Raw genomic sequence first — 15,274 nt, forward strand, 5'->3', positions numbered from 1 at the left:
TTTAAGTCTCAAATATAAAAATGAACATACATTCTAAACCAGAGGTCAGTATCCACTGCGTATTATAAATAGTTTTATTGAAACACAGCCATACCCACTGGTTACACATTGTTTATGGCTAATTTTGAGTTACTACTGCAGAGTTGAGTAATTGTGACAGACTGATGGAATACAAAACCTAAATATTACCTGGCCCTCGGCCAAAAAAGTCTGGCCACCCTGAACAGGTATACATTTATTACCTACAAGTGTAAAACACCAGCACAAACTAACCACAGATACATTAAAGAATTGAGGGAAACAATACAAAAATATAAACTTAAGCTTTCATCTATTAATTCAACAAGTGTCTTTAAGAGTTTGAAAACAAACTAGACACCATTATTCTTTGTAAATAATGCAGATGACCATTAAAAAAAACTTGAATGTACTGAAATATTTTTATTAAGAGTAAACCGCTATCAGTACTCCTAAACTGTAAACAATGGGGAACTGAGGTGTCAAAGGAAACACATTAGGGATCATATATAACAGACCAAACCCCTTACATTTCCTTATTACCTTTATACAATTAACATGTAATATTTAAGCAAAACAATCCTAATTAAGCAAACATTTTTGCATATACTGCCTTCTCTTTATCTTTCTGTGCCTTTATCTTCTGTTTGACTTTCAGTAATTCTGCCTGGATAGCTGAAAAGTAAATATGCAATATAAGTTAATTCTCAAAACAGCCAAAAGAATTACGGTAACAACAAACTTTTTTCTTTTTGAGACAGTCTCACTCTGTCACAGGCTCACAGCAACCTCAAACTCTTGGGCTCAAGAGATTCTCTTGCCTCAGCTTCCCATGTAGCTAGTACTACAGGCGCCCACCACAACACCTGGCTATTTTTAGAGAGAGGGTCTCACTCTTGCTCAGGCTGGTCTTGAATCCATGTGCTCAGGCAATCCACCTGCCTCAGGCTCCCAGAGAGCTAGGATTACAGGCATGAGCCAGCATGCCTGGTCCACAACTAACATTTATGAACAGTTAATGCCCCTTGATAAAACTTTCTCCTCCATAAAGTAACTGAGCCCTAAAAACAGAATATTAAGATACTCTAGGGCAGTGCTCACTTTGGCAGCACATACACTAAAATTGGAACACAGAGATTAGCATGGCCCCTGCGCAAGGATTACACATAAATTCATGAAGCATTCCATATTTAAAAAAAGATACTCTAGCACAGCGCCTGTGGCTCAGAGTTGGGTGCTGACCCCATATGCCGGAGGTGGTGGGCCTCATCCTTGCTCAGGTTGGTCTTAAACTCCTAGCTTCAGGCAATACTCCCAATCTTGGCCTCAGAAAATGCTAGGCTTACAAGCAAAGATGTTTTTAATGCCTATATCTACTGTAACTGTTCATGATAGGTTTATATTAAAAACAAAGTTTATAATATAAGTTTATATTAAAACTTATTTTTTTGAGACTCTGTCTCACTATGTTACCCTCAGTAGGGTGCCATCACGTCACAGCTCACAGCAAACTCAAACTCTTGGGCTTCAATGATTCTCTTGCCTCAACCTCCCAAGTAGCTGGGACTACAGGCGCCTGCCACAATGCCCAGCTATTTTTTGTTGCAGTTGTCATTTAGCTGGCCCAAGCCGCGTTCAAACCCACCACCCTCGCTATATATGGCTGGCGCTGCAACCACTGTGCTACGGGCACCAAGCCAACTACTACATTCTTGACAGTACCTAGAATGTAAGCTCTTTGAGGGCAAGAACCTCGACTATTTTTATTTTGTTCATTGCTAAATGATCAATGCCAGGGAGATACTTCTTTATTCAATAATTTTATAGAATATCTGTTATATCTTTGATATCTGCAAAGGAAACAATGGTTCGAATGGATAAATTTTTAGAGAACAAAATGAGCTTTCACTACAAAACTACCTACTTACCTTTATCTTCTGGTGCTATCTCCTGAGCTTTTTTAAGATCAGCCTTTAATTGGAAAAAAACATGTAAGAAAAATTAGATGTATGATTTATAAAGGTGATTGTCTATTTCAAAAAATTAAACACTTAGAATAAAATTTACCAATGCTTGATCATATTCTTTTAATCCTTGCCACCCTTGAGCTTTGCGGTATAGAGCTTTGGTATTTGATGGGTCTATTTCAAGAGCCTACAAAAAAAAATTATAAAATTAGTATTGTATCTGAGTATTAAGTATTAAATGTATGTGTCAAATCTTAATTTATTGCCTGTCAACTCCAAATTCATCCTTCACTGCTCTGTGAAAATGGAGCTGGCACCTGTAAATAACTCTCTTCGGCCAGCAGCTACCATGTTACGTTTTGCCAGTAGAGGTCACTAAAGAGGAAAGGAATATGTTTCCCTACAGAGCTTCTCAGCACTGGGGTTTCTAGCTCCTGATTGGACCCTAATATAAAAAGAGAAAACCATTTTGAGTAAGTTTGTACATATACTCTTTTACTTGAAATCTAGATTTTGTTTGGAACATGGATAACTTTTAATAACTTTGAAAGAAGCTTATATTTTAGGTCTCTTTCGTGAAACAAACATTTTTAAAATAATATACTTTATATAACATCTTTTAAAGGCCAGTACTCTGATTTTTATTGAAAAGAGTACATTATCTGCCTCACAAAAATCAAGAAGATCCCAAGAGAAGGCCAAACTTTTCTTTTGATAAGTTTTTTTCCTGCTATCTGCTCCTTCCAAATAGTATATTCTATGGCTTATTTCAGCTCCCATACCAAATTAGGGTCTCATTTTAGTAGTTCTACTTGCTCTGAGCATACACAGCTGATCTAAGTACATAGCTTTATATGCAAAATACATAAAATGTCTAGTTTGGAAAATTTTTCTAACAAATTGTACAACAGAGAAGAGAATCTTAAATACTCTATTTGAGGAAGGTAACGCCACCTTTCTGACTTAATGTTAGCATATCTGGAAGTCCCCCATAAATACAGAAAACCTTTCTGCTTGTGCCAGTAGTATAAGTCCTATACAAGTCCTAATAGTCCCTAAACTGAAACTGACTCCATTCTATCCCAAATCTATTAAGCTTAAGAACATAGACCTACCTTTTAGTTAAAGTAACTAGTCTCTATTAAGTGCTTAAAATGGGCCAAGCACTGTACTAAATGTCTCGTTATTTTATATAATCTTTTATAACCACCCATTAGGTAGGTACTATTTCTACTTTATAAAGAAATTAAGACTAAAATTAGGAGTTTTCCTGATACCGCAGAGCTAGAGAGTGGCAGAGACCTAATTTTTAAAAAAGAAACAAAAAAAACTACCTCTGCCTCTACAACCCACATTCTTTTAATCATTCCTGGCTGATTTTCCATACAATAAGTGGTCTCAAATGAATAAATGAGCTGATATATATCCTTTGGGAGAAAAAAAGAAAGTATCTTCATAGATACTATGTCACACAGTGTTAAAAACAAAGTAAGTGGAGAAAGAACTGAAGGTCCAAAATATCTAGAAACAAGATGCCTTAAATTATGTTTAATCAGGTCTCATTAGGTCCTATGTATTAAGATATATTAATGTACATAAAAATTGCTTTTAACCAAGTTGACATATCATAATCCAACTCCCCCCAAAATTTCAAGATCACACACTCACCTCCAGACAACTGTCAATTGCTCCCTGCCAATTCGACATCTTCAGTTTACAAGCACCAATATTCAGTACACAGCTTAAAGCTATAGGTTGTAGTTTAGATCTATCGGCTTTCTCAATAACAGCCTTTGAACCATCCACATACCTGGAAAACCATGAATAAAAGCAGTATGTAATGCCACATAAACAAGACTTATTTTGCTTCTACCAATTATCAAAAAGTTCTATCATTTCTGAAATTAAAAAAAGCTCATCAAGGCCAGGTGCAGTGGCTCACGCCAGTAATCCCAGTACTTGGGAAGGTGGGTGGATCACCTGAGCTCACAGGTTCAAGACCAGCCTGCACCAGAGCAAGACCTCCTCTCAAAAAATAGCCAGGCGTTCTGTAGTCCCAGCTGTGAGCTATGACACAAAGGCACTCTACCAAGGGGGACAAAATGAGACTTTGTCTTTAAAAAAAAAAAAAAAAACCTCATCAAGTGCCAGTATTAATACTCTTAATGATCATAATCATTCTATTAAATACTTTTTCTTTAGGAGATTTTTTTATTTGCTTCAATTTTTTCCCCAAAGTATTTAAAGGGTCACTTTATAAACAATCCCCAAATCTAATTACGTACCAATAACACTTTTCTAAGTTTAAAACTCAGGTCCCCATTATGTACTTTCTACTGTAATTACGTTTGGAACCAGGATTCTCATAGTGGGTGAAGAGAATTAAATGGGGAAAGTTGAAGAATCCTTTGTTGTTGATTTTTGAATTGTCCACTGAAAAGAGCCCAGAAACTGAGCACACCTGGCCTGCAGTTGTTTCCTTTCTGTGAAAGAAATTAGAGCTCCTTAGAGAAAATGCTAGTAAGATGAGAAGCAAGGTAAGTGTATAATGAGCCTAGAACACCTCATGTAAGAAAACAAGTGTTCACAGACTAATAAGAAAGGGGGTTTCCACCAAATAAACCTGGAACTCTTTAGGCATCAAGAACAATGGTAATTAACATATTAACAAATGGAAATGAAATGGATGCCCAGGTCGGCAGTGACACCAAAAAATGGGGGTGGGAGGGCTGCTTCTGCAAATACAGGCTGTATGTAAAGTTTTTGTGCAATTTACTATGTTAAACTATTTTAAATTGCACACAAACTTATGTCCACCTTGTATAAGAATGCCCACTATGGATGCAGTGGCTCACACCTGTTAGCACTCAGGGAGACAGACAGGAGGATCACCTGAGGTCAAAACAAACCTGAACAAGAGCAAGACCCCATCTCTACCAAAAACAGAAAAAATAAGCCAGGCATTGTTGTACATGTCTGTAGTCCCACCTTCTAGGGAGGCTGAGGCAGGAGATCTCTTGAGCCCAGGCATTTGAGGTTGCTGTGAGCTAGGAATTGGATACTCATACAATCTCACAATACCAACCTGCAGACTACTTATTATTTATAAAAGAAATGAAGTACTTTTATAAACTTCTGGGTGTTACTACTTTCACCAACTGCCAAAACTCAAAACAGGCCAAGTTAACATGTACTTTCAGAATGTGGTATCATATGACATATACAATATCACCTGCCTAAGTCCTCTCACCGAAATATTTCTCGAACTAATCTTAAGGAAATAATCAAACACATATGGACGATGTGAAACAATTGACTTGGAGGTAGAGACCATTAGAAGTTACAAAGAGACATTACAATCAAATACACCACCACAGGATCTTGGACCCTGGATTAAAAACAAAAAAATCCAAACAGGGCAGTGCCTGTAGCCCAGTGGGTAGGGCACTGGCCACATACACTGGCGCTAATGGGTTCACATCCACCCCAGGCCTGCTAAACAACAATGACAACTGCAACCAAAAAATAGCTGGGCATTGTGGCAGGCGCCTGTAGTCCCAGCAACTTGGGAGGCTGAGGCAAGAGAATTGCTTAAGCCCAAGAGTTTGAGGTTGCTGTGAGCTGTGATGCCACCACACTCAGCTGAGGGTGACATAGTGAAACTCTGTCTCAAAAAAAAAAAAAATTTTTTTTTTCCCAATTAGGGAAATTTGTATATGGGTTACATATTAGATATTAAGTATTATTTGGGGAGTATTTTAATATTGAGTTTAGGTAGAATGTCTTTGTTTCTTAGGATATACACTGAAATATGTATATTTCATGGGATCTTGAGAGAGAATCTAGTCTTAGCCCTTAACAATTTTATCATGGTATCAGCAACTTCCTGATAATTCTGCAAAACCAAAAATAACAAAAGTTAAAAACTGGCGAATATAATTAAAGGTATATGAGAAATTATGTACTGTTTCTTTCAACTTTTCTGCATTTTGAAATTTTTCAAAATAAGTTAGAGGCAACAAAAGAAATGTAACTATTTTAACAAACCTAGTTATTCTCTAAGTGATGAGCTGAAAATATAATAAGCAATTCTGAATCTTAGTTTATAATCCAGTTTACAAGTTCTTAAAAGTAACTTATCAAAAATATTTTTATTACCTTAAAACTTTTGCATATTTTTTAATGGCCATTTCCCAGTCCTGGGATTTGAAAAGATTATTTCCAATGTTTTTTAAGTCTTCTGTTATTAATAAAATTTTAGCCACCTGTATAAAAAATATAAATATTAGATTTTAGTAATGTGCTTTAATGCTAGATCTATCATATGACAGATTAACACAAAGCTCAAACTTCTAGTACTAAATATTTTTATTAAAGTAATTAAACTTAAACTAATCTGAAGTACTCACATCCTTTAAATCAATATCCGCATCCTCAGGGAAATCTGGATGACTGTCGCCAGAGCCATCTTTGGGGAATATACCCCAATCATCCCCTTCCTTCAATTCTCCACATTCTGCAATAACGCACAACTGTAAAAATAATCCTTAATTGTAGAAGTTACTGCCATATTAGTGAGAGATTTTATTAAAAACTGCCTACGTTTAAACGCTATACAGCTGGAAGTCATGTGCAATACTGTCCGATTCAGATTTACATTAGGAGGCTCATCTACCTGCTACAATTATAATGCCCTTTGGAGACATTCCACCTAATATATCACTATTTGTGTTTAATTACTTTATTCCTACTCAGGAGCTCAGCAAACACAAAGTTAGTTGGCAATTCTATCATTCTCCATGTAACAGTCTTTCTGTGGGGCCCCGTTTATTACTACTCCCTTTATACAATGAGTGACAGCTTACCTCCACAGGTAATTGAGTTTCCAATTCCCACTCACAACCCCTGTCACTTCATGTCAGCTAGTATTACAGCCACTTCAATTCACAGACATTTAAAACACAGTGATCTTGAGAGATAATCTAGTCTTAGTCCTTAACAATTTAGATTACTAAAGAATGAAGAAACAGATCCAGAAAAATAACAAGATTAAGGCCAAACCTGTATTAATGGCACAATCCAGACAAAATTTTAGGTTTACTGTCCTCTTTCTACTATAAATACTGACTCAAAAATTTCGCAGGTCTAGAACAACTTAGGTAATATAGCAAAGATCACCAACTTGGAAACTGAAATAACAGTAAAAATCACCTTATTTAAAACTGTCCTAATCATCTTTCCCACTGTAGAAAAGAGTCAAAAAGAAAAGGCTGCAGATCTAGGTTCCCACACCAAAAATCATTTTAACAATTTTTTTCTAAATTTCCTAGCACATAATCACCTGATGCTTTTACTTACATTTCTTTAAGAAAGTGTTTTTCAGTATAACTTCACTTACTTTGGCAGGTTTTTCACCTTGCACTTCTACGTTTTCCAGTATCCTTGCCACTCCTATTCCTTTAATTACTTGGCCAAACACCACATGTTTCCCATCCAAATGAGGAGTTGGAACTGTTGTGATAAAGAACTGAGAACCATTTGTATTTTGGCCTGCATTTGCCATGCTCAATAAACCCTCGCGATCATGCTGTAGAAATGAAATCATTAAAAAAAAAAAAATCAAGGTTAGAAGTGTTAGATAACAAGATCAAGGCCAAACCTGTATTAATGGCACAATCCCGACAAAATTTTAGGTTTACGGTCCTCAAAGAACTTTGTGTCTTTTACTGACCATTCACATAAAACTGGTGTGGAGAGTTCTATCTAAACCAAACTATTTTTACTTTTAAGATTTTTTAACTACTTTTTACTCTGTATAAATCGCAACCTTCTGACCAGGTGTGGTGGCCCAAGCACTTCAGGAGGCTGAGGCAAAAGGAGCACTTCAGCCCAGGAATTTGAAACCAACGTGGAATGTTGAGAGACCTCATCTCTACAAAAATATAAGAAAAATGAGTCAGGTGTGCTGAAGTGTGCCGGTAGTGCCAGCTACCTAAGAGGATGAGGCAGAAGGACTGCTTAAGCCCAGGAGTTCAAAGCCGCAGTGAACTATGGTTTTGCCACCGCATTCTAGCTTGGGTGAAAGAGTAATAAGACTCTAGCTCTAAAAAAAAAAAAAAATAAAGTAAAACTTTTTAGAAAGCAGCTTTTAATTCCTTTAATTCACAAAATATAGGGTATTTAATCACTTAAACTTTAAGAAAACTTTATGAACTCAAATAAGATAAAAGAGACAGGTGGGGGAAATATTTCTAAATTGGCCATCTTGAGAAGATGCTTATTATCTGCCTTTAAGATGAAGATTTAGCATTAAGGAAATCTAGTAATATACTTTGCCCTCTTTATAACGCATACTTTTTTCTGGGAAGACCTGAACAGTCTTCCCACATTCTTAAATGGGCCCAACATTGAGTCTTCCTTCCAAATCAATAAACTAATTGATATGTAAAGGAAAAATATTGAATTTATTTGCTTATTCATTTTTTAAACCGATTCAAAGTTTTATTTATTTAATTTATTATTATTTTGTTTAGAGACAGAGTCTCACTTTGTCACCCTCGGTAGAGTTCTGTGAAATTGCAGCTCACAGCAACCTCTAGCTCTTGGACTTAGGTGATTCTCTTGCCTCAGCCTCCTGAGTAGCGGGGACTACAGGCGCCTGCCAAAACGCCCGGCTATTTTTTTGTGGCAGTTTGGCCGGGGCTGGGTTTGAACCCGCCACCCTTGGTATATGGGGCCAGCACCCTACTTACTGAGCCACAGGCGCTGAGACAGGGTCTCACCCTGTCACTCAGGCTGAAGCGCAGAGTTGCCATCCTAGCTTGCTACCACCTCAAACTCCTGGCCTCAAGTAATCCTCCCACCTCAGCCTCCTCAAAGTGCTAGGCAGGGGCCATCACATTCAGCTTTGGAATACTGAATCTAAACAAGACATTCAGTTAGATATTTTCTTAATATTGAAAGAATCCCAAATCTTAGAGCTTTCATCTCAGATCAATCACCTCTTCAGACCGTGCTCAAAATACTGCATACATCTTGAAATCAAAATTCTACCTTGGTATCACCATCTTGTACAAAGGTTCTGTGAAACCTAATTTCTTCAACCTTTCACTTTTCTTGTTAGGCTTTCTAAATGTATTTTTTGTTGGGGCATAAATTATAACACTCACAGTACAATGTCTCGTGTCATTCTTATCTAATGTCTTTTACCCCTTCAATCTAAATCAAATTCAAAGCCACCAAGTTTGTGGAAGGCGAGAACCATGTGTCATTTCAACCAACCTTTGCATCAATGCGATTACCACAAAATCCTAGTTTTCAACCTTCTAGTAACTTCCTTTATCACAATATTAACTAAAATATTCACTTTATTTCTTCAGCCTCCCACTGCCCTTGTCTTTTCCCACTCACATCCCTTCTTCAATTCTGCATGTATATTTTAGTTCCTGCCTAACCAAATTTTAGCCACAATGCAAGTCCCCATTAGCACAGCCTAAGTACTGATTTCTCCTCAATGTCATCCCTAATACTCTGGACATAAGTCACATTTTTCTTCCATAGTAGCCACAGAAAGTTAAGCGCTATCGATGTTATACAAGTAAGGATAGTTAATCAATTTAGCATTTATTTGCAATCTGTTCTATTATTCTTCAGTTGTCCCATATGTTTTACAGTCATCTCTGCAGTAGAACTATAAATTCCTTGTCATCAAGGTCTTTTCACTGTTACAGACCCTTCAATGACAGTGACAGTACAGAGTAGTTGTAGTCGATAATTACTGTCATCTTCTTTTCAAATTATCCTAATTACCTTGCTCATATTCCTCACTTCCAAAGACACTGCTTTATTTTTGTATTTACGTGTTCATTATCACAACTTGAATGATGCACTATATCCCAATCGCATCTTGGAAAAATGAGGATAAGAAGGTACAGGCACCACCAGGAGTTTAGACGTTAGCCACATCCTATAGTCTGCAAATCTCCCTCATTCCTGGTATTAGATGATAGTTTTGTCACTTTTCAAATTCAAAGATACAGACGCACAAGTTACCGTCCTTCAGAAAATAAGAATCCTTTTCCCGAAACAACCTTGCCATACAATAGCCATACTTAACTAAAGCATGTAAAACTAGATCACACTGAAATAACTTCAGTATTTTTGCCAAATAAAATCATAAATGAGTAAAAAATTCCCATACTAAACACCCATATTTACAAATATAATTCCTTTTACATAACAAAGAGAATCTAAGCACAGTTGAAACTTTTTTGATGCTTTTATCCAACAAGTATTTCAGACATAAAACAATTTTTTATCAGCAATAACATGCATTTTTTTCTATTTTTACCTTATAATAGAAATTTTCATCTTCAAATTTTTCACCATAAATACTTTCTCCACCTGTTCCATCCTGATTTGAGAAATCTCCACCCTGAATCATAAATTTTTTAATAACTACAAAAAAAGAAAATGGTTAGTAACTAAGACATAAACATGGTCAGCAATATTAACCGAGGAATGTAGTAATTAAGACAACTTTCTAAAGTATGACTCTAGTCACGCCACTTTCCTGTTTCTCTTTCTTCCTCCATCCCCACAACTCTAACCTCTTAAGCCTTTCCACAATCTGAGTCCAACCTAATTGTACTGCCTGATCTACTACTAACATTGAAAAAACTAGTTCAAATGGCACCTCCCCTATAAAATTGTCATTAAAATCCCCCAAGTTTTATCTCCTTATTTTTATCCCATAGTATTTTTTTTTTTTTTTTTTTTTTGAGACAGAGTCTCACTTTGTCACCCTGGGGATAGTGCCATGGGCATCATAGTTCACAGTAACCTCAAACTCTTGAGCTTGAGCAATTCTCTTGTCCCAGCCTCTCAAGTAGCTGAAACTACAGGTGCCTGCCCCAACACCTGGCTGTTTTTTTATTTACTGGGAACAGAGTCTCACTCTTGCTCAGGCTGGTCTCGAATTTGTGAGCTCAAGCAATCCACCTTCTTCAGCCTCCCAGAGGGCTAGGATTACGGACTGGCCACTCCCACAGTATCTTGACTCTTATAATATACATCATAATAGTCCGTCTCCTCCAGCAAACAATGAACTCCTCTTAAGTACAACTGTCCCATTTTTCTTTCTTGTAACTATGTGGATGACTGTGCACATATGAGTTACTCAATTATTACTTGTAGATTTATTATACCATAATGGAAATACTTCAGTAAATATTACCACTTTGTGTCAAGGTTTACCAAGACCTCCCCACACCTTCAGAGATCCCCAGGGCTCCTAAGATACAGCAAGTGATTGTATCACAGTAGCAAGGATACACAGCCAGATGGTAAGAAGAAAAGACATAGGCAGAGTCTGGAGAAATCCATCTACAGGCCTCCTTATGCTCTCTCCCTCCCATGAAGGGTCAAAGAACACATACTTCCCAAGCAACAGAAATACAGCCACACACGTTCAATGTTTTGGCCCAGAAGAGCCAATGAGAAACTCAGCACCCATTTACTGGGCACTATCATGTAGACACTCTCTACCTAGCATGTACCAAAATTATAGACTCCCAAAAGGAACGTACATGTTCAGCATAAATCACATATTTGTACAAATAGTTAATCACCCTTATGATTTAGCCAATGTTTCAAGTGCCAAGTTCTCAGCCTCCAGCCAAGCAGTACCATTGTAGGCAGACCTTTCGAAGGACAGCAGTCTCAGGCCTGCTATTTATAGTAATATATTTTCTGCATATACTTTTTTAGCATATTTTGATATTTTATTAAATATGAAAGTAATCAATAGTTTAAATATTTAAGAAATATTAACTTTTAAAAAGTTTTTTAAAATAAATCTTTTTAAAGTTTAACTAATATGGTTATAATTGAACTTATTAGTCTATTCATTAAACATATGAACTGAATTCCTATTTCATATATTTACTGAATTCCTATTCAACAAATATTCCTATTCAACAAATACACTAGATTCTTTTTTTTTTTTCTTTTTTTTTGAAACGGAGTCTGAAGTTGTCATGCTGGGTAGAGTGCCATGGCATCACAGCTCACGGGAACCTCAAATTCTTGGGCTTAAGTGACTCTCTTGCCTCAGCCTCCCAAGTAGCCAGACTGTAAGTGCCTGTCAAAATGCCCATCTATTAATTTTTTTTTCCTTTAGTTGTAGTTGTCGTTGTTTTGGCAGTCCCAGGCCGATTCAAAACCGCCACATGGTTGGTGCCCTAGCCGCAGGCACCAAGCCTAATTTTTTTTTTTTCTTTTGAGACAGAGTCTCACTATATTGCCCTCAGTAAAGTTCGTGGCATCAAAGCTCACAGCAACCTCAAACGCTTGGGCTTAAACGACTTTCTTGCTTCAGCCTCCCAAGTAGGTGGACTACCGGGGCTGACCACAATGCCCGGCTATTTTTTTGTTATAGTTGTCCTTGTTGTTTAGCAGGCCCAGGCCAGGTTGGAACTCACCAGCCCTGGTGTATGTGGCTGGGCGTCCTAACCACTGAGCCATGGGACCGAGCCACTATAATGGGTTCTTAAGAGAAAGGTAAGAACATGTAGTCCCTCAACACACAGCTGGGGGAAACCAACAATCATTAAACAAAGGTATGATTACAAAGTGTAATAAGCAGTACAAAATGGCGTATTTTAGACATTTATCACCAGCCTGTCCACAACGCCAAATTTTCAAATCTGCAGCCTTCCAAAAAAAACCATGGCCAAGAAGTAAGAATAATGTTTTTTGTCAGCAGGCAAACTACCTAAGGTCAACGTATTAAATCATGGCCACACCTTTCCTTTTTCAATCATATCATCTTGCCACCTTGGACTGGCAAGGCTAGGGTAGTACTTTTATTACTTCCCCATAAGCAATTCTATCTCTGATAGCCCAGCCGGCGTGAAACTGAGCTATTGCACCAGATGTCAAAGGGTCCTCTTGGATACTAACAGTACTTTCTAACCCCTAATTAATGTTTTCTTCCCTAACCCCTAAGAACAGGACTTATTTATCTACGTGAAGAATAATCAGATTCAGAAAATTTATACATACTTCGATGGAAAGGGCATCCTTTGAAATAGAGAGGTTTCCCAGTCGTAGATCCGATCCCCTTTTCTCCTGTACATAATGCACGAAAATTTTCTGCAGTTTTGGGTACAATATCTGCAAACAATTCTATGACAATTCGACCAACTAAAAGAAAAGAAAATGAATTTTTGTCAGTATGCAAAACAACCAAATGGGCAAATGATAAAAGACAGTTGGTGTAATGATGGTGAAAGCTGGCTCATGAATTACCAAGTTTCCTTTTATTATCAGGTTGTTCTTTTTTTTGCAACTTCATGAACTCAGTGTGTTGTTATTAACTATAGCCACGATGCTATAAAACCATCTTGAACTTATTCCCCTTTCTAACTGAAATCTATGTATCTTTTGACCAACATTTCCCCAGCCCCTGGTACCTACATTCTACTCTCTACTATGAAGGCAATTTTTTCAGGATCCATATATAACTGCAATTAGCCGGTATTTGTTTTCCTGTGTCTGTCCTCATTTCATGTAACTTAACATGCTCCCTATCCATCCATGTTGTTAATAATGACAGGATTTCATTCTTTTTTTAAGGACTATTATTTCACTGTATGGAATGTTCTTTATACATTCATCTGTTGATGAACAAGTACATAGATTCTATTACCTTGCTATCATGAGTAATGCTGCAATAAACGTGGGAGTGCAGATATCATTTCCACATACTAACTTCATTTCCTTTGGATATAAACTCAGTAGTGGGATTGGTGGACCTTACTGTCATTTTTCTATTATTCAGATTTAAACTACCTAAGGTTTACTGTCATATATCTAAGTAAATTTGAAACATCATACAAAGCATCCTAACCAATTACAGTAGCCAGCAGACTGGCACCACAGAAGGGACACGTTGAAGTACAAGTCATTTCAAACACTGAATAATTTCCTCACAAAACAACTAGCAAGACAAAATTAAATACCCTTTAAGAGGCCAGGTTAACCAAGTTTTATGCATACCTGTAGCCTTTGTGCTCTGTGGAAACAGCCTACTGCAGCCTCCAAAGCAAAAGCTGAGGAAGTACCTCCTCTAGAAAGCTCCTAAAGAGATGGAAATAAACCTACCACTAGTTCCAAAACAAACCGAAAGTACATGTAAATTTGTGCGTGCTGTGGATGCAAACACCTTCCAGAAGCCCAATCCAGTTACAAAGTAACATCCTCCCTAACTCATAAGGCCTTAGGAACCGCTGAGCGCACTGTAACCCGGGCAACCACATGGCTAAGTTGAGTTCTCTTTCCCAAGGCCAAAATACAGAAAATGTTCACCTATCTTACTGGACATCGAAGTTAGGAATCAGTAACTAAGGAAAGGCAATAAGGAAACAAGTCGCCTAATATATAAAAAGCACGGCAGGTGCTGACATATATTTTTCGTTTAGCAAAACAGACAGCGTGCCTGAAGCCCAGAGGATGCATATCCCAGGAGATCTGAACTGACTCATGCGAATCATAAAACAGTCCTATTTCATTTTAACGTAGCGGTACAAGGTGGCCGGAAAGTGGAACGATAGCAGGAGAGACAAACTTAAGGGCCGCTGCAACTTCCCAACCAGAAATTTCCAGAACCTTGTGCACGACCGATGGCATTAGTACAAGGGCGCCGGCTCGCCCCGGCCCTGGATGCCCGGGCTTGTTCCCGCGGACCCGACTAGGCCGCCATCCCAACTCTCCCCACCTCCAGGACACCGAGCAGCTCCCGTCCGAATCGAGGCCCCCCCTCGGAGTCCACCGAATCACGCCTTCTTGAGGCCTTTTCTCGAGCGTCAGACTCTGCTCACCTCGCTCCCCTCCGATGTCCACGTCAAAGAAGACTCGGGGATTACTGGGGTTGGAGAGTTTAGCTTGGGGGGACGGGTGCGACATAGCCACCTGCAGATGCGTTGGAAAGCGGGATCCAGAAACCTCGCGGCGCAGGACCGCAACTCAAGCTCCAGAGCGCCACTCTCTGGGGGAAGGCCGACAGCAGCGTGACCAGCCCCTTCCGGCGAGAGGCCTGGAAGCCGCAGCCTGACTTCCGGCACCGCCTCCCCGCCGCGTTTCCAGGGACCCGAGTGGTGCATAAGTCATGATGCTCGGTTCCGTCTCTGCTCCTCCGCCGAACTTCCTAGTTCGCGTAATCCCTGCCTTAGCTCCGCTGTGGCGTGCAACTTCTCTAAAACTCAGTTTGCTCGTGCAGAAAGTGAAAA

General features: G+C 38.4%; 1 protein-coding gene and 1 pseudogene across 1 annotated transcript; one reads left to right on the top strand and one right to left on the bottom strand.

Annotated features, from left to right (window-relative positions):
* Positions 1-421: 421 nt before the first annotated feature.
* PPID (peptidylprolyl isomerase D) lies at positions 422-15,060 on the bottom strand. Its single transcript, XM_053583523.1, has 10 exons — positions 14,867-15,060; positions 13,050-13,190; positions 10,336-10,442; positions 7,384-7,572; positions 6,395-6,517; positions 6,144-6,250; positions 3,654-3,795; positions 2,086-2,172; positions 1,947-1,989; positions 422-693 (listed from the first exon to the last, which is right to left on the bottom strand). Exons 1-10 carry the CDS (start codon positions 14,949-14,951, stop codon positions 605-607), a joined length of 1,113 nt encoding a protein of 370 aa, XP_053439498.1. The 5' UTR covers positions 14,952-15,060; the 3' UTR covers positions 422-604.
* LOC128592599 (uncharacterized) lies at positions 1,112-1,212 on the top strand (annotated as a pseudogene).
* Positions 15,061-15,274: the final 214 nt, after the last annotated feature.

This window comes from Nycticebus coucang, chromosome 1 (genome assembly GCF_027406575.1).
Source record: "Nycticebus coucang isolate mNycCou1 chromosome 1, mNycCou1.pri, whole genome shotgun sequence".
Taxonomy (NCBI): domain Eukaryota; kingdom Metazoa; phylum Chordata; class Mammalia; order Primates; family Lorisidae; genus Nycticebus; species Nycticebus coucang.